Source organism: Platichthys flesus, chromosome 16 (assembly GCF_949316205.1).
Source record: "Platichthys flesus chromosome 16, fPlaFle2.1, whole genome shotgun sequence".
In the NCBI taxonomy this organism is placed as follows: domain Eukaryota; kingdom Metazoa; phylum Chordata; class Actinopteri; order Pleuronectiformes; family Pleuronectidae; genus Platichthys; species Platichthys flesus.
The window spans coordinates 18,602,421-18,622,404 of NC_084960.1; the positions used below are offsets into that span (position 1 = coordinate 18,602,421).

A 19,984-nucleotide genomic window follows, 5' to 3' on the forward strand; every position below is an offset into this window, starting at 1 on the left:
TTACATTAATTGAATTAATATATACAGGCCTACTAGGTAGGGCTAAAATACGTTTTGCGGAGAGATGTCACTTTAGCCTCTTCATTACTTTTGTTTTAGTTTGCTTCTACTGTCCCAGTGGATTCTTAGCCATGTTATTATTGTACTGAACTTAAATTGTTAAGTTTTTTGTCAACAAAGTGGTGTCCTTAACATCAGACCCACCTCTACAGCTTGCTGCTAGGAAGATTAAGATTAAGATACATTTATTGAATCCCAAACACATGCACAATCACACGACATGCAGAGTAGGGAAATTTGTCCCATCTGGTGAACGTCACAGGACACACAGAGCAGTGGGCAGCCATGCACATCGCGAGGGGGGGGGGGGGGCGATCTTATTGTACAGACGATCCAGGTTTGGCTACCTAGGCTCCTGGGTACACTTTGATTTCTTAAACTTTCAGTAATGCTAAAGGAATAAAAGACGGTGTTATTGAAGTTTTCTTGATGCTGGTGAAATCAGAACTCAGGCAACAGCTGATGTCTTACAGAGGTTTTAATGTAGACTTGATGCATCAAGGAGACCAGAGGGTGAAAAAATATACAAACGCTTACACCGTTTCATGAGCAATTGTCACCTCCAAGTCTGAAGATGTCTCCCCCATAGGCTACATATATCTTGCATCACCCATTCTAACAGCACATCCATGAATTGCTAGAATTGCTGTCACTCTATGTTACATGTAGGTGTTCGCCTCCTATTGATTAGCTAAGTCTAAAGTATGCATAACTAAATCCCATTGTGTCCTTACGTCTTGCCACCGGTGAAATAGCAAAGAGTTGAAGTTGGTACCTCTGTCTGAATTAGATATGAAAATCCCCAAGCATATACAATACAATGTGAGTTCTATTTTGATGATCTGTGGAATTTAGACACTATTCGTGAGTACATAATAATAATCAGATTGCAATCTAAATGTAAATTTATACAATTACCTTTTTACAACTATATTGAATTCGTCCAGATTCTACTTAAAATGATTTACAGAATGTGAAGATTATTTGAACAAGAAACAATGTTGATTATGGGATTTTTTATTTGAAACAAAACCAAAGAAAAAAATATTTGATTAAACAGTAGTCTCTTTTCCTTATTAAAATCCATTGTTGAAACATCAATAAAAAATATATTTCATTGCATCAACTAAGAAAAGTTAGCTGTCAAATTTATGTAACCGTTGTGCCAGAACAAATCAGAGAATAAAATACGCACCATTTTTACAAATCAATAGGAGTTTACACATTAAGACTCACTGAAAAAAGTAGCAGGACAGCACCAGTTCACCTATTACATACACCACAAGCACCCGATTAGTCCTCCCCGTGTGCTGAAGTCCTCAGTAGGAAAATATGCATCGGAATTTATTTCTGAACTCTGTCATACAAAAAGAGCCCGACTACTATTTTTATAGAAATGTTAAAAAACAAATAAAATAGTATAACAAACTATGGTATTTTCCCCACAGATATGATACATGAACTTTACATGATGATAGGCCTCATCAGTCCTGAGAGGGAAACTCAACAATTTTACCAACATTTTTCTGGAGGACAGTGATTACATTTTACAGTGGATTGTTAAGATTTGATTTTCAATTGTGAATGATCATAGTTACTGTTATTGCTATAGGCAGGCGAAAGGCTGCAAAGACATCCGGCAAATTCAGAATCAGTCTTCATTTGTTCCACTGCGGCACCTCACCTCAATGAGAGGTTGACGGATGCATTCTAACATCCCTCCCCTCCACACCATTCACTTTACAGTATATTCAGGCATTTATTACTGGACTTACATGAACACAAATGGTTGTTTTTACCAATAGAGGGCTGCTTTCCCAAATTCATCTTCTCATTTTAGCTCCTGGTGGGTTTGACTGAGCCTCACATAACAGGTGCAGTATCCTACCACAGGTCCAGGTTCTCCATGTTGGAGAAACCTGGGTCTTTGCGGAGCTTCCAGTAGGTACCGTTGTACACCCACGCTTCTCTGCCGGCCTTATCAAGAGTTTTCCTGGAAAACGAAAAAAATGAAATCACTACCATTTCTTACTCAGCTGGTCAAAAAGTAACGTTAAACCTTCCAAAAGGAGTAGTTTGAGTCATATCTGTACAGCAGGGGGGTTCAGTTAAATTCAGAGAGGTCCAGATAGAACTTTCCCTGAAGGTAACTTCCAGAGCATGATGAAGTCCAACTGGGGTGCAATATATTAAAATATTAGATGTATCAACTTAGGTGTGTCAACAACTTGAAATAATATTTTGACATTATTTATTGTCAGTTTTCTTACTTAATTGGAGTTATAAGAAATAAGTTATTTTCTCATGTTAAAAATAAAATGCATACGATTAATAAGTAAAGGTGTAATTTAAGTCTCTTATTTTTGTTGAATTTTCAATTAAGTCTCAACCCATTTTCTAGCTTAAACATATCTTAACAAGTGAAAATCTTTGAAGCCCACACTTTTCTTTACCAGGATAATGACGATGAGGCACCTTTTAGTTGTGTCTAATGTACACCGGTTTCATTCGAAAATTTTCATCCAGTGTTAAAAAGCATTGCGGCTCACCTGAAAAACTTGGGGATGTGCTCCTCCCCCTTCTTCTCCATTTCCTTCCTCCTCTCCCGCTGCTTCTCCTCCACCTCATCCTTCTTTTTATCTGCTTTGGCCGTTTCCCCATTCTCCAGAAGCCTGATGAAGAGAAACAGGAGTTAAATGGTGAGTGGGCCGACTGTATTTATATTCTTAGCATTTAATCAAGTGTTACACATCCAGTCACACACATGTTCATGCACAAATTAACTAACACACACTTGCACACAGATAGTACATCATTGGGGCAATTTGGGGTTCAGTACTTTACCCAAGCACACTTCTACATGCAAACTGTAGGAGATTCCAATTTACTGTATTACCCGCTCTACCTCTGGAGCAAAAGCCTCCACATAATTAAACTCTGCAACATGAAGATAGGACAGCAAAACATTTCTCTTGTTAAACAAGCACAAAATACTTTACCTCTGGTCTGGTCTGAAGCGTGTGTCGGTGGGTGGAAGAACAGCCTTCAGCTCAGGTGTTAGTTCGTTTAGCTCTCTGGCGTAATGTGAGAAGCCATAAAACTGGGCGTGATCATCAGGTTGCACATCTAAACAGGAAAGAACTTTGTCAATATCAAGAACTCAACCGCTGGACAATGTGGAGAAACCCACCATTTCAACTAGTATAGGTAAATTCTTTCTGTATCTTTGTATGACAAGATATTCTAAAAATGAACGGTTTAGGGAGGAAAGGATGTCCGCTCAGTGTCTGTAGAGCTCTTGATCTTTGACATTTGAGTTGACTAGATTGCTTGCACATGAAGGTGTCCTTGAATTATGTATCACGACTATAGCACCCATAGTCAAATTTATCATGACAAGTTTCCGAACATAATTTTTTACACTTCACATGACGTAACCAAGGAGAAATCAGAGTCCTTTCACTGTTATTTTTAAAACGTTTTTTGATGAACGTGGGTGTAACCACGCGAAAAATGAAAAGGGTTTGATGCAAAGAAACTTAAGTAGATGGTGTGGCCAGTGGCCGAATTTTGTAGTCAGTGTTTGCCTGAACACTGAAAAAACGATTATCCTGACAACCCTACCAAACACCTTACTAAGACTATTTACATACATCACTGTAGACAAGTCAAAAGCTGAATTTTTCAGGGCATTTACATGTTTACACAGGACTCTACTCACTGGGCTTCCAGATGCACGCTGGTGTAGGAAGGGTGTCGCAGAAGATGCCTTCATGCCAGAGGCCTCCAAAGCGATGGACCACCTCTCCAGCCTTGTCCAGAACCACACCTTGCACCTCGTTCTTACTGTTTTCTGAGCTCCAGTATCGAGACTAGAATATAAAAAGGGTCAGAGTGGTTAAACAGAGGAACAGGAACAGTCCATGTGCAGGATTTTGACTTTTCACTGATTAAGCAGCGAGAGTAGGCGGGTATCCTGACCTTGACAAAGGTGATCTTGCAGGTGCAGACGTCGCTCTTTGTGTTTTTGATGACCACCTCACCATAGTGTTCCAACCAGCGCTGCTGACTCAGGACATTGTGGATACATGTCACTACCTTGTTCCATTCATAGTGATCCCCATACCTTCACACACAAAACAAGTCAATCAATCAATAATGTCTATTTTCATTTCTCTACTGTATTTTGTGACTGTTTTTGTTAAAGGAGACAGTGGCTCACTTGGGCAGGGCAACGTTGACCAGTGCGCTAGAGATGACTTCCATTGATTTCCCCCAAAACTTGTTCTTCCATCTCTGATCTAAGAACAGACAGACCAACAGAAACTAACAGTGTTAGGTTTAACGGTGGTCACACAGAATAGGTGGATTAAGCACTTATCACACACACTGCTCCTACCTTGCCAGAAAGTGAAGTTTTCTGAATCAGCGTGGCAGGCAGAGATGGGTGGGTGATGGGAGACCTGTAAACAACACACATGCATACATCTTGTTCTAAACCCAAATGGTAAAGATTTTGTCAACATATTTTTTCCTCCCTTCCTGGTGGTTACCTGCTCGCTGATGTAATGGAAGCCTCGTTCTTCTCTGTGACTCTCATACGTTTCTCCTAGAACAGGATTGAAGGGTTTGTAATGATTCCTCCAGGACGCCCAGGCGTAGCCAGAGATGGAGAATGTTGCCACGTAAACCTGTTAACATACAGATCATTAGTAAAGTTAGCAATGAATTCAACTCCTTCACGGATCCAGCTGATTAGTGATCTTAGCAAACCAAACCCACCATTCGCTCATAAGGATCGTCAATGCTGTTGGCGATGTCTAGCAGCTCTGAGTACTCAAGCTCTTCACTGACTCTCTGCAACAGAGACAGTGGCTCATTTAGAGCGACCGGCATGGAGACTCTGGACAGGTCCTTGCCAATGTTGTTGTACAGGATGGTCATGATTCCAATTTGGCTGTTGTCTGCTCCTGGGGCAGGGAGGGTGGTGCGACGACCTGGACAACACAAACCAGTACAATTCAAGGAAATTTAAGATGTTAAAATGCTTCATGAGTCAAAAATGCATAGACAACAATTTTTTTATAATAGATATAAAAAAATTAATTTGAGGTTGAGAAAGAAAAAATACCAATATATTGAAACTATTACACTGAAATGTGTGTTCGTATATATATATTATATATCACTTACAGCAAACCGTATATGTCTAAATACATTTGTTTCTGAGGCTACACAGTTGAATGTTAAATACATAATTGAAGGGTAGGGAAAAGTTTGATGTATGCTTTAATGTTTCCATCAGGAAGCAGTGTGACTCATGACCAACACAGTTAAAGTAAGTGAGTCATGCTTGCAGATTAAGAAAGTAATAGCATTTTGTCTTCCTCCAATTAATGTTTTCAACTTGAATCTTCAAACTTCACCAAACATAGTAGTCTATTATTACAATAACTAAGACATGAGACTTGAAATCACTAAAACTGTAAATGATATGGTCCAAGTATAGTGTGAGTAGGTGGTGTTACCAGTATCGGTGGGCGCTTGGCTGGATCCGTTAGAGGCGTTGTTCAGACTGTCTCTGTAATTGAGGGTGGCAGCGGCTGGAAAAGGAGGAGGAGAGTCATTCATTCCATTCAATGTCCATCTTATGTCTTGCTGTTAAGAAAAAGTTGTGGTTGTGCAGGATTATTTCTGCACAAGAAAAAATTATTTATTTTTTTTTGTGTTAAAGAGAACGTGGAACAGTCTATTTTAGTTCTATACAGATTTAAGTGTGTAGTAATTTATAAAAAAAACAACAAAAAAACATTTATTGCTGTTACTGGCATGTGCGTTTGATCTGCGCCAATTTGATATTACGTCGCTGACCACATCATGCGGTTGGTTGGTTGGAGAGGAGGCATAACAACAACAGAAGAGAGGGCGTGTTTTGACCGGTAATTAGTGGAAAATATGTCAGAAGACTAGACCGAGAGGGATTTTGAGGAGATAAGTAGAAACTCGATGGAGTATTCATTAGAGCCTGTGAGAAGGAGGGAGAGAGTGCAGACACCCAACTCCATTTTAATTGGAGGAGCAGCAATCGGTGTCCACAGGAGCCCTGAGGGTGGGAGCTAATACAACCATGTAACGCCAGCAACATTTCTCAATTTGAAGCTACTTTTACATTTACTTTAAACCACAGATTTGGAGGTTATATTACCGAGTATGACACTGATTAAGGTGATTGTACCCTTTGTTTAACACTAAGCTAATGCTAGTAGGCCCTGATGTTCACAAGCTCAGACTTCTGCTTAGATGAATACAAATTAAAAAATTAAGAGTTGTGGTTATGTATTCCTTTGTGATTTATTCCTTTGTGATGTATGCAATGCTTATACTACATAACATTATTTGATATTGGGTAGTTATTATATTACATGTCACTTGGTAGATGCTTTTTCCAAATGACTTAAAATGAGTGCATTCAACATGGGGTCATTTAGGGGTTCAGTAACTTGCCCAAGGACACTTCGGCATGCAGATGGGGAAGAACCACCAAACTTTCTGGAGGACAACCACGCTATCCCTCAGCCGCCCCTATTAATAACTTTCAAAATGTTTTATTCATGTGATCAAAATATATGTTTAATAAATGTATATATTGCCGGTTAAGCTACACATAAGTACATAAAGTAATTGATATTGTATCCAGCAACATAAAATGCCTGTTATTATATTTCTGTTATATATATATATATATATATATATATAATTCTGGAAAAACAAATTCTGTAAAATAAGTACATTTCCGTTACTTTAAGTACTCATCCAGTGCTAGCAGAATATACAGATATTCTTGTGGCTTCAGCTTTACTATCAATATCTCTAAGGATTTTTAGAGCAGGATCCCCCTTTAAAATGATGCTAAATACATTAAGTGATTCATTTCCAATTTAACACTCACTGTGTCCCTCTTCCGGCTCAGAGTTGGTGGTGGTGGTGATGTCACTTAGGCCAGACTCATCCGAAGCCTCAGCCTCTGAAGAGCTCTCGCACACGATCACTTCACTGGCATCAAAATACTCTGCCATAGATTCGGCCACTGAGGGCGCACGTTGAACGTGACGACCCATAGATGGTGTCCTCTGTTGGGGGGAGCAGAGGAGGAGGGCGGGAGCAATGAGTGGAAGAGGATCAACACACTTATTTTTCTGCAGTGTGCAAAGTACAAAGAGGAGAAAGATCACCAGCCAACAGGCATGTGAGGAGACCCGTCATCAGACATAATCAGCTCCCACACACAATTAGATAATAACGGTACAACCCACCAAACGTCAACAGACTTTAGTGCAAGTGTGTAAACCACTACCCAATCATACGAACCACATGACAACTCATTCATTTGAATTGGCTTGTAGCAGATGTGCTCTGTTGTGATATGCTCTGGGATCATGTCAACAGTTTGCCCATAATTTTGAGACAAACATAAGACATGCAAGGTAAGGATGAATGCAGATGGCCGAATTGCCATACACAAAGGGACAAACTGACTTTCACATACAAAAGCACAACGCAGTACACACCTGGTCTGGACGGACTGTGCAGAAGGATTCTTCAGTAGAGTCAGAGGACAGGGAAAGCGAATGGACTTTGGTCAGATGTGACTGTATGTCAAGCTACAGATGAGCATGGACATGCACACATACAGAGCAGCCATGCAGGACACAAGAAGAGGAAGCAGAGAAATTTAGAAACATGCAGACTCCACATCACGTAGTGTAGCGCAACGTGTCACTATTGTCTACATGTTTATGCGGCCGGAGGATGAAACTACATCCTTTTATGTAATTCAATTATATTATTCCATCTAATCCACCCCTTCTAATAAACACTAATTACTTTATCTACAAGCTCAGTGCAGAGAAGAAAACAGGAATTTAAGTGACTTGTAAGCTGTTGCGTGCGTTGCTCAAAGTGAGAATGCAGGTCGACAGGCTGCTACCAAGCAACGAAGCAAAGCTCAAAGTCACAACAACACGCTAAAACACACAGCGCTATGCAGCACAGTAAGAAAGAAGACAGGCAGTGGAGATGAAACCTCACATAACAGCAAACTACTAAAACTGTTACCAAGCAGCGACAGTTTGACAGCAGGTATTAACACGCCCATCGACTGATGCAACTGCTCAATTTCAGTATGTGAAAGCGATTCTTCTATTGAAGTCTTTGTGTGTGGAAAGAGGGAGAGAAAGACTTGAGGTGTGTTCTGTCAGGTCAAACCTGTGACAACTTGTGTCTATCCTGTCTAGATACAGCCCAAACCTGCTAAACAGTTTCACACAGCACCTCTCCTACACACCGTGAGGGCCTGGCCCTAGCTGTCTTTTGCAGGTAGATACTAATATTTTGCGCAGGTATCGGTGTTTCCATTAGGAGATTCCAGCAGGGTAAGTGAACTGACACAAAATCGTATTAATTCATGTCATTCTGTTGTCGTCATTGGACGGTTTGAGTTTGTTTGTAGGTATCCCAATCTTGTCCGTGTTTGTGTGTATGTTTGTTTGTGTTACCTCTGACAGTGTGCTGCACAGTGTGGCAAGCTGGTGGGAGGTGTTCTGCCTCAGGTCAGGGCTGGTCCAAGCCTGCCTCAGTCTCTCTCTTTCCAAGGATAAAACATCATGAATGTTCCTGAGAGATGAATGAACTGCAGCAAAGATAAAACACTTTAGAAAAAAACCTTCAGAATATTACAACTTTATTTTCAATCTCAGATTTTGTCTTGCATTGTAATTTTACTCTTCCCTTAAGATTGTGATGCGTTAAAACGATTTAAAACAATTACTATTAAGATCAAACAGAAATGTAGAGCCTATTTAGCTCATTCTTTCACCAATAACAGATTTTGTCAGCCACTTAATGCAATTCGGTGGGAAACATTGGTCATTGACAGGTTGTGTAAATTAATTAAGTTAACTTACTGAATGTTCATGGGTATGCATTTCGTAGCTCCAACTAAAAACTAACATTTCTCCTTTCTTGGCCAAAAAGTGATGACAGATCTAGAAACATTTTTATTGGAACCTATATTAAAACTTAAACTACTTGCAAATACTAATAGAGATTCAATAAGGTATTGACAGAGCCGTACCTGATCAGTGTCTAAACTTGACAGATGTTTCTCTTAATCAATTTTTTTTTTTTATTGGATTTCAGAACAATCAAGTAGTAAATGCATTGACTATCAAACACTAACTCAAACTTATTCAAAGAAAGAGATATGTTCGAAGTCAGGAGTCTGTACCCCTTCGGGAGACAGTGCAGATGTCCTGGTGGAGTTTCTTGGCCTCGGGGGAAGTGACCTGAGGGTTGGACAACTGAGAGTAGACATGGTTTGGGATAGACTGAACCGATGCTCCCAAACCAGAGCTGGGATTGGTGCTCAGGTGGCTGGAAGTGAACTGTAAGCACAAGAAGAGGAAGAGGTGGACTCAACGTATTAACAAAAACACTGACATGATTCAATCATAACAAGAGCACATAAGGTTAAAGTAATGAAGTCAGTCTTACCATTCCCCCCATGGCTTCAACACGGGACAAAGTCCTGGAGTGACCAAACCCCTTAACAGTCTTCTTCTTGGGTTTTTCCAGGGAAAGATTCTGAAACGAAAGACCAAGACTGTTAAAGCCTCTTTCAAAGAAAATTAAATAAACCACAGTTATTCTGTTGCTGAATATGTATTCTTTTACTGACGAATTAATATCCCCCTGGAAGATCAGTAATGTGTTATCCTATACAGGGCATTGTTGTCAGCTGTTTCATAAACAATCTTGGGTGAGACATGCGTCAAATAATCTGACCCTGTTGTTACTTTTCCAGTGAGGTAGTCTAAGGAACCACAACACTCACCTGCATGCTGATTCGCATCTCCAGGTCTGAGTTAGTGACTGGCAGGCCTCCTTCCAGCCAATGGAGTCGCTGGATTAGCTGAGCCAGTTCGGTCAGTTCTGTCTGACAGCGAGCCAGGTCTAACAGAAAGAAGGTTAGAATGTCAGATTAGAGATCAAGCAAAAACGCATTCAAAGATTTGCTTCTGTTACGTTCATCCGTCACTAAGTAAAGCTTCCATATGAGGATCAGGATTTCTGGTGGCTCTCACCATTAGTGGTTGAATCAATGTTGTGGGTCTGCTCCAGCCATGCTGACACCTTGTTTGTCAATGCTGGGTGGGAGGCCATAGCAGGTGCGGGGCTTCCCATCTCCGTTTGGTACACTGAGGCTGAGCTGGCATAGTGAGGAGGCTGGAAAATTACACCCATCACAATTTCAGCTGCGATAAAAACCAATGACTGCTGTCTAGATTCTTCAATTTGATATGAATTTGAGTTACTTGGTGTATTAAGAATGCAAATCTCTTCACCTAATGAACTGCGACACTGGCACACGTGTGCAAGGTATAATGAAATTTGTACCATCTTATAATTGATAATTAAAAAGAATGAAATAAGCGTTTAGAATGAAATAACAAGGGAGATAAACTTTGGATATTAAAATACAGTCCCTTAAAAGTAGGGTTGTTAAGTTCTATGTTGTTTTTGAAACACTTAAGTTGAATTCCTCTTCACGTACGTATTGCCATCAATAAATAGTCATCTGAAAACAAAGTATCTTCGGCCATCACAGACCTGTAATAAAGTCCAAATGAAATGATTGGTTAGTGTACCCATTTGTCACCAACCAACCTGCCTTCACCCCGTTTGTGTTTTCACAAGCCAGAGACACATACACCAATGAAGCAGAGATAATACCCAGAAGCCTGTGATTGAGTCACAGAAAAGTCTGCCTCTAGCTTTTGTCAGACGGAACATGTTCATTTATTTTGGGGGAGTAACTTTGAGATGGGAGGGGATGGGATGTATTGGTTGTATTTTTTCAAAATGTAGTCAGCTCTGGATAGCTTTTGTGGGATGAACAACCCTATCTTCAAGTACAACTATTTAGGTTGAATGCATGAGATTATAAAATGTGTAAATGGAGCAGCTTCCTCAAATTTGGCTGAGCTGTGTTCAATGATAATCGTATCCACTACGGGTATAACGGTTAACAAATCACAGTTCGGATGTACCTCGGTTCGGTACATTTTTGGTACAGTAGAAAAATAAATTACGGTGATTTTTTTTATTTCTCTTTATTAAACCCTGGTTAACTTTGGCTACATCTTTCTTACCCAAGTGATTCAAAAAAGAAAATCGATTGTGCTACCAACGACATATCTGAATGCAATGTCGGCAAATGTCTTTTGTACGATCCACTTGTGTTGTCCGTAGTCATTATAGCGACAGTAAACTGAAGTGTTCCCACACAGCGGACTTTAATGAGGGAGGGTCTTCACACTACCGTTTGTCCTTTTGTCACTTAACTTAAAAATCTCAAATCTTACCATAAGAGGAATAATCATCAGGAATATGTTTTGTTCAATTTTGCATTAACTGCAGCAGGAATCTCTACTTACTGTTGATCTGCTTTTCTGGGCAAAGGTGGCCATGCCTGGGAGGGTACTCTGGCCCATGGAGAGAGCATGAAGAACGCCATGATGGACACTCATCGCCTCGGTTTTCCTAAATACACGATGGGCGCACAGCTTGGTCAACCAGATATAGAAGATATCGTGGGTCTTTGCCTAACAGAAAGAGGAGAGAATAAAGGAGGTTATACATGAATTAAAAAGAGGGGGAACAAGAAGAAAGTAATACACCTTTGTTTATATCAGATGAAACAGATAATGATCATTTAATTTCTTCATTTGGATCTTTAATACATATAGAAGGGATACAACATATGCAGATATGTAACATCAAGACCAGCTGCAGCATTTGCATGCCTTTCCCTTCAGAGCCAGATTAGACAAAGACATTGTCATTCGTGGAAATATTTGCTGGAACGGCGATATATGGTTTGTTATTCTTAAGTGCTCTGAGCCTCCCAAATTTTTTTGAAGTGGGGTTTCAGATGACTCTGAAGTGACAAAGTGTGCCTGGTGTTTTGGCATTGAGATAACTACACATTAGGGCTGCTCGATTATGGAAAAAAATCATAATCCCGATTATTTTGGACAATATCAAAATCATATTTAAACGATTATTAATATGTGCCCTTATTCTGAAGTCTATGCTTTATTTTTTTAATCACTTCCGGTTCCGGTAAACACCGATGACGGCTGCATGTCTTATTCATCCGTGAAACCAGGATATCGGTGCCTGGGGACTCAAACGCTTAATGATGGCAACACTCTCTGACCGACTGACCAGCACGGAGAAATGCGGGTCCGGTCTGAACAGCCAGGCGGGAGCACGCTTGAGAATAGCGGTGCGCGGCAAGGTCTCTACATGGTCTGCTGCTGTCCCTGCTTTTCCACTGTTTTTTTCACCGACGATCACCAGACACACAACTCGCCTCCTTCACTTTACTGCTGCTTGAGAGTGAGGGACAGTCAGCTGGGCCGCTGAATGCTTTGGGGGAAGGACTGAATTGCGCATGCGCGTCTCTTTTGGAAAAAAAAGTCAAATAATCGTTTCAACTCGATTATAGTAGTATGGAGATCGTTTGACCCAATAATCGTAATCACGATAAAATTTCGATTAATCGAGCAACCCTACTACACATTGTTTAATACCAGTGTTAATTTTGGCAGCTATTTTTGATTTAGTCTTAGTCTTTTGATGAAAATGCATATTAGTTTTAGTCACATTTAGTCATTTTTATCCTTCTTAGTTTTAGTGTAGTTTTTCGTTTAACGAAAACTCAGAACATTTTAGTCTTGTTTAGTCGACGAAAACTATTCCATTTTAGTCTAGTTTTAGTCACATTTAATAGCCACATTAAACTCCTTTTCTATAAAAACATATAGCTGCAGCCGAATAAGGAGAGCAGGTCAGACTGGAGGCGGACACAGATACTGCAGCTTGGTAGAAACCAACTGCAGCTTCTGCTCTGATCAAGAAGCTGCGGCGCTGATCTCTGATCAGCTGAGACCAGAGAAACTCTGTGTTTTCACTGTTTCCATAGTTAAGAAGCAGTCAGTCACTGCTCTAATCTCACTGTGTCTCTCTGAGCGAATGCGCAGGGCGGAGCTACGGACCGGAGCGCTATCTGGGAGGACACACACACAGACACACACACAGACTCACTCGCCCGCTCCTGATACTTCATGACGGCCTGATACTGATGATGGTTTAAAAATTATTGTGACTTATTCAACCACAAACAAAAATCATGTTTCTGCTTCAACTTTGCAAGAGGATGAAGTAACCGCTGCTCGCTCCACCTTGTACACAACACAATAAAAGACGCACAAAGAAGCTGAAAATTATATATGACTCGTCCGAGATTGGGGCAAGATCTGGCCTAAATTGTACAGTGTAAGCCAAGCTAAAGAGGGTTAGGTCAACTATACGTACTCTGAGCTTGCCGGCTTTCATTAAATTCTGGGCAAAGCAATGATTTACAATTAAACTAAATGTTTAAGCTATCAAATGTTATTCTTCATGACCGCCTCAGAGGATAAGAAAAAAAATATATATATTTTAACACTGCAATTCTGTCCGCTGTTCAAGGTGTTTGTATTCTTGCTTAGGTAACAGAGTGCGTTTACATTTGGCGGCTTAGATCTTAATTGTTTAACTTATGAGGCTCATAAGTTAAACAGTTTTGGAAATTGCATTAAACTGCTTTGTGCGTCCCTAAACATAATGTGACCATGTCTGCAGTGTGTAGGTTACCTTGACATGGTAAAGGTTGTCTCCAGCATCCAGGTCTATGCGTTTTGACTTCTTGTTAATGGACATAACAGCCAGACTGACGTCAAGGGAGCCATGGAGCTTCCCTCTTTGAATCTAAAACACAATAACAATGCTTGTTTTATACATTCCCTTTTTACCCATCAAACTAATTTACATTAATCTGAGGCCACACTGGAATTATTGTATTAACACAAGAGCTCAAGTTTGTGGGCCAGGAAGGTTCAGCTCTTTTTACTTACATCTTGCTGTGCTTTTGAGTACTTGAGAATTCCTTTCTCTAAAAGGAAGTATCTCTGAAAAGGGCGATCACAGTGAGATGTTAGAAAATAAAAGAGCAGACATGATTCAGTGCAATATTGACTTAACAAAACAGAAACCTGCACATGCTGTGCTCACCTTGTGCCAGCCTTTGAGTGGGTACTTCCTCCTCTTCATCAAGTAGCCCTCACAAATCCCAGGGATAGCAGGTTCCATAGAGGAGCCGGAAACTAGACCCAGATCCAGGGGCTGCATATCTTCCATCACCTCCCAGTTACGTGACTAACAGACAGAAATCGTAAAATAAACCATGTTCACGAAAGACACATATTCTGAGACGAAGGAATTCGATGAATCACATTTAACCACGTTCACGAAAGACACATTCTGAGACAAAGGAATTCGATGAATCACATTTAACTCATCAGAGCCGGGCTGATGGACAACGTGTTTGGACGAACATTAATGCCAAGCAAAGTGATCACTAAAACCCTAACACTATCAGAATTTTCATAGCCACAGTTTACTATTTTCAATTTCCTGCAATGCTTTTCCAATGTCGCGAAAAATCTACAGATAGGGCTGGGATAACATATCGAAATCATCAATAACATAATATATCAATTGTGTGTCAAGGCATGGTAAGGCGGGAGGTTTTTCACATTCAAAGCATGGATTCGCCTGTAGAGCAAGCTGAAGCCAAACAATATCGCCCACAATCATCTATAGCAGGGGTCCGGCTAAATCATAATGTCTAACTATTCAGTGCGATATACATTTAAGTAGCCTAGTAGTTGTATCAATATCTGCATGTACTAAATACCTGACTGTCGAATCAAATTAATTCAGTACGATTCAAAAACTGACAATATTTAATGTCATGTATGATTGCAGATATGTATAATATTCTCTCATTAACTAAATAAAAGTAAGGCTGCATGTTCAGATAAAGGGCTTTATTTCAGAAAAATAAAATAATCCTGTCTGTCTCTCTCCCTTTGTTTTGTCTACCTGTATCGCTATCTTTCTTTTTCTTTCTACCGCCTTTTCATGTTTAACTTGCCTCTAACTCTCATCTGTCTGCAGTGTCACAATGTTAACTGCCTGGAATGTAAAGACTTTAGTGATCCTTTTTTTAACTTGAAAAGAGTTGATGAAAAGAGAAAATGATAAGAGAAATTAAGTATTCCTGTGAAAAAAGTTCTGAGTCAGTTTGTTTTTTTACATGTTATTTGATAAATTCATTATGACTGATAAAAAAAATACATAGATTAATCAAAGAATTAATAGCTAGATGAATCGATAGGTGCATCGATGGGTAAACAATATTGAAGTTTGATTAGATATGAGCCAGTCTCTTATAATGTTTTACATTTTAGGAACAAAAAGACAACTCAAATACAGGAAACAATGAATGTGAAGGTGCCAAAATAGTGTAAAATACAATAAAATATTTGTTTTCCCTCTTTAGAGTGGTTACCTGCTTGGATTGCTTGGAGGAGCCAGTGCTGCTGCTCCGTGAGTGGGCAGGTTTAAACGTGCTGGCGGGGGACTTGTCGAGGCTGATCACAGACTGGCTACTGTCCAGTCTGAGGGGGCACACCTGAGGGTCCATTGATGTAACGTGAAAAGGAAGTCGCTGCATCGAAACGAAGGATCTTCAGGGCAGGAAGCGTCTCATGGCAAAGTACATGGGTCTGCACAGAACAACAAGTTACAGTGATGAATCAATCATGAAGTAAAACAATCCATAATGATCTGTAACTGTTGAGACTATGCTGATAATGTTATTAGCCATCTTGTGTAACAGTACATATACAGAGTAGTGTTGTCACGATACCAAAACTATGACTTTGATAATATACCTGCCAAAATATCACGATACCCGATACGATACCACAAACACGATACTATACCACAAATACGATACTGGTTTATCTGATAGTAATAAATAAAACATCTGTAAGGTTCCCTTTTTTTACCAGCCTGTTCCTGCCCAGCTTTTTGGACACTTAACAAATGGCATTCATATTACTATTAGCCTACAGGTCCACATAAGTGAAATTGTAGGCTATTTTGCATGTATAGCGTTTTCTTTCTTAAATTTCTTTCTTAATTGTTAATTGAGTTTAATTTTGACAATGAACTGGGCTACGTTCTTGCAGCCAAATTGAAAGCTAGATCAACGTCTTAAATGACAATACATGCAACAGGGCAAGAACACATTCAAGTGACTGGGGTGTAACTTTTTTAAGTGCGCAAAAACACACACGCGTAACGTGAAGGAACGTCACGCTAATTTGTCAAATCAGCATCGTATCAGGCCAGCATGATAAAACCAGGAGCCGTGACAAATTAACGTGACGTTCCCTCACGTTACAGCTGCAGGGCAGCGGCCCTGGCTCCGGAGAAAGAATGACTTTTTTACTGCTCCGCCATTAAAGATATGCGGACGTCAAAGCATTAGTTGCGCCTAACATGCACCCTCCCGGTCGCACGCCCCACCTTTTATGTCTCCGCCCGGTCGCACCACATTATTTCTAGATTTCACTCCGCGCATCTTTCTTTTCAATAATCCGAGGATGTGAGAGCTGGCAGCCCCGCCCCTCGCAGCGTGCATGGGTAGAGTGACAGAGTGACAGGGAGCGGAACAGCAAGTGAGCTCTTATTGCTACTATTTCAATGAAGTACCGGTACTAAAAATATGCAAAACCGTATCGTTTTTAACGTAAGGATACCGCGGTACCTTTCTAGTACCGGTACACCGTGCACTAATACAGAGTTAAATATAAATAAATGAAGATATGACTGAGCTCAACGGTTCCAGAAGTTAAATGTAGTCCATTTTCTGAATAGAGATTTGAATTATTAGCTATAATATTGTGACCACCCCTAGTAGTACAAGCTGCATAATTGTGTAAAACATTTATATAGTGCTGTAGAAGCCACAAGTCGTACGATATCAACTGTGCTCTAATAAAAAGGGGTTGTATTAGTCAAAGGGAAGAACAACACTACCCAAAAGCCTCATGTCTGGATCATCAGCATTACATAACGCATAACCGTGCTACAGTTTTTAGAGACGGAATCCAAAGGGGTGAAAATCACAAGTCGTATACTGGAGAGTAGTGTTACTGAGGGCAATTTTGTGGGTTGGCAATAGTTAATGACAGGTCGTTTAAATTTTTTTTACTTTTCAGTTTTTGTACCTTTGACTTTTTTCACTTCTAATATTTGTTTCCTTGCAAATTCATAACCTCATCCTTAGTTCCCGGCTTAACCCTTTTTTACAAGGAGTTTCTGAAATTTAAAAAACATAGATTAATCGAAAAAATGTGTTAGTTATAGATAATAAAATACAAATCGATAGGTGCAGTACTATTTAGGACAATTCTCTTTAAACTAAAAAATGGATAAAAAATAAAAAAAAAGGGTAAGCCTGTGAATACTTTTTGGTGTGCTCCAATTTGTTGGTACAGACACGTGTTTTTATTTTTTGTACTTCCATGTTCACGGGCCATTTTCAGCACATGAGGGCCTTCATCCTGACAGATATGGTAACAAGTGGGACTAAGAGCACCTCGATGGCGCCCTTGAGTCTCAACAATCGACATCACGGCTATGCAGCAGCATGGGACTTACAAATACTTTAAAATCTGTGAAAATGGTGAGAGAACAGAAAATGTTATAATTTCTATGTCGCATGGCATGATGTTCTACTTTCAGATGTGAAAGTAAAACGTCAATTCATAAGTCTTAAAATTTCAGGGCCAAGTAAGCCAAGCAGCCGGCAGATACTTTGGCAGCCAACAATGGCGGTCACATGTTGCGATAGTCATTTCCGTTGAGTGCTCAAGTGTTTTTGAACAGCACTACCCCATCGGAATTCAGGCAGTGTGCTGATCAGTACACAGTGTACTACACGTGAACGCAATGACTGCTGGGAGATACAGTAACAGTCAAAATATTTTTGGAATATATTTCTTGTAATTTCTCTGCACTCTGCCATAAATGTCCCCTATAATATATTCCTTCTTATCTGTTTTAATCAAATTGTTTTTTTGTATCTTGTCCTTCCCAGCTCAACGCTGTTAAATAAATATTTCAATCGATGCAAATGTCAAGGTATTAAACCATTCCATTTGTCAGAAAACTGAGACCCTTTTACTTTAATACCTTATTCAGCTTGTATTGGGTTTCATGATTTAAACAAAGTCTGTTAAACTGAAAGGATAATTGAGTTTACAAGATAAGGCTTGTAACTTCAAATGTAAGATACATTTGTAAAAGTAAAGTAAAAAACTACCTAAAATCTTCATGGTTATTTAGGAAGTCACCAAACAAACACAATGATGAAATAGGATAAGCATTGCTCATTGCAAATCTAGTGGCTCTTCCTGCTCCACTGGAAAAATAAATAAGCAACACACCACCCCCCCCCAACTGCTGGTATTCACGTGTCTCATTCAGCAGGTGACGATGGACTGTAAGAGGAAGAGTTTGCAGTTGACAATCCAGTTAAAGTTTTGAGCAGCCTGACCAGATTGTGGAAGCAGTTTGATATTAATGGCAGGAGGCAGTTACCACACAATCACAGGTTGTGTTTACAGAAAAACTGAGATGGTCCACTTCCGTTTAGCTGCTACTCCTGAACCAAACATCAACTGGGTTCTTCATGACTGCACTATCAAATGTCTTCCAGAGTGCAAAAGCTAAACTGCAGCCCTGAGCTACAATTGAAAAAATGTGTACATTACAAATGTATACAAATACTGTTGCAAACATTTGTCCACCTTCACAGATTTTATTATATCATAAATAATTTTTAGCAAGTAAATTGTCATTCTGGTCAACCTGGGTTAAAACTTAAATAAATTTACTGACATTTTAACATTTCATTTATCATGTGCCATATAACCCAGCCTTACTTTGAGTATTAATTAAAAAGTGCACAAGAGCAAGTAGTAATAGTGAAGACAACGTAAATAACCTCTATCACATGAAACCAAGCAATAAGGCATCAGCAGTTGAAATCAGAAGTCTTTGTAGCACAGTAACAAAAGAAACACACCTCTGATGGCCTGATGTCTCAACACGCCACTTCACCAATGGTTCCCATGAGATCACTTCAGCTTCCGCTCAAGAATTGCAAAGCTGTAAAATTCCTCAAAGTTCCTTGTCGGAGAAAATATTCCACAGTGGGATTGTTTTCTCCTTGTACGTCTCCTTCAGTATCTCAGTGTCCTTTGTAAAACTCTGCTCAGCTCTTCTTCGTGTTAGACAGAGCACTGCCACACCTGAATGAGCCTGTGTCATCAGACAACAGCATTTCAAAACCTGCAGGTATCTGGGCGGGGCTGAAAGTAGAGCAGCACTCTACCTAACCAGACAGGCCGGCCCGCTCTGTCATCATGAGGTGTACATCAGATCTGTTTTCACACTGGAAGTACATTAGAAACCTTAGCTTAAATTTGTAAAAAACTTGCACTATTAACTAGGGCTGAACGATTTGGGGAAATAATCTAATTGCGATTTTTTCCCCCAAAATTGCGATTGCGATTTAATATGCGATATGTTTTCTCCCAAAAAAAACATAATGAATGATTTAAATATGACCAACACATTATATACATTTACTGTAAAATATTCTTTCCCACATTTTTATTTAACTGCTCATTACAGCAACAAGAAAAACAAATCAGTGTGCATTTAAGTAATTTAATCAAGTCATTGTAAGTATAAACACAAGGATTGCACTTTCTTTTTTCATTGTAGGTGTCTTACTGCTTCCAAGTCAGTAACATTTCCAGTGTTGTGAAGTTTGAAAACGTATTCCGTTACAGAATACATGCCCAACCAATTTGAGTAACGTATTCTGAATACT

The 19,984-nt window shown here is 39.7% G+C and overlaps 1 protein-coding gene across 1 annotated transcript; it reads right to left on the minus strand.

Moving 5' to 3' along the window:
- Window positions 1-1,061: 1,061 nt before the first annotated feature.
- Window positions 1,062-19,383, minus strand: LOC133971433 (oxysterol-binding protein-related protein 7-like). The gene is made up of 23 exons (XM_062408786.1): window positions 19,172-19,383; window positions 15,581-15,797; window positions 14,239-14,382; window positions 14,082-14,135; window positions 13,822-13,935; window positions 11,556-11,723; window positions 10,203-10,344; window positions 9,953-10,071; window positions 9,613-9,702; window positions 9,347-9,503; window positions 8,616-8,749; window positions 7,629-7,721; window positions 7,010-7,190; window positions 5,589-5,663; window positions 4,843-5,057; window positions 4,614-4,751; window positions 4,460-4,523; window positions 4,283-4,361; window positions 4,042-4,186; window positions 3,782-3,932; window positions 3,060-3,186; window positions 2,610-2,732; window positions 1,062-2,053 (listed from the first exon to the last, which is right to left on the minus strand). The coding sequence occupies exons 2-23, from the start codon at window positions 15,743-15,745 to the stop codon at window positions 1,945-1,947; spliced, it is 2,787 nt and encodes a 928-aa protein (XP_062264770.1). The 5' UTR covers window positions 15,746-15,797; window positions 19,172-19,383; the 3' UTR covers window positions 1,062-1,944.
- Window positions 19,384-19,984: the final 601 nt, after the last annotated feature.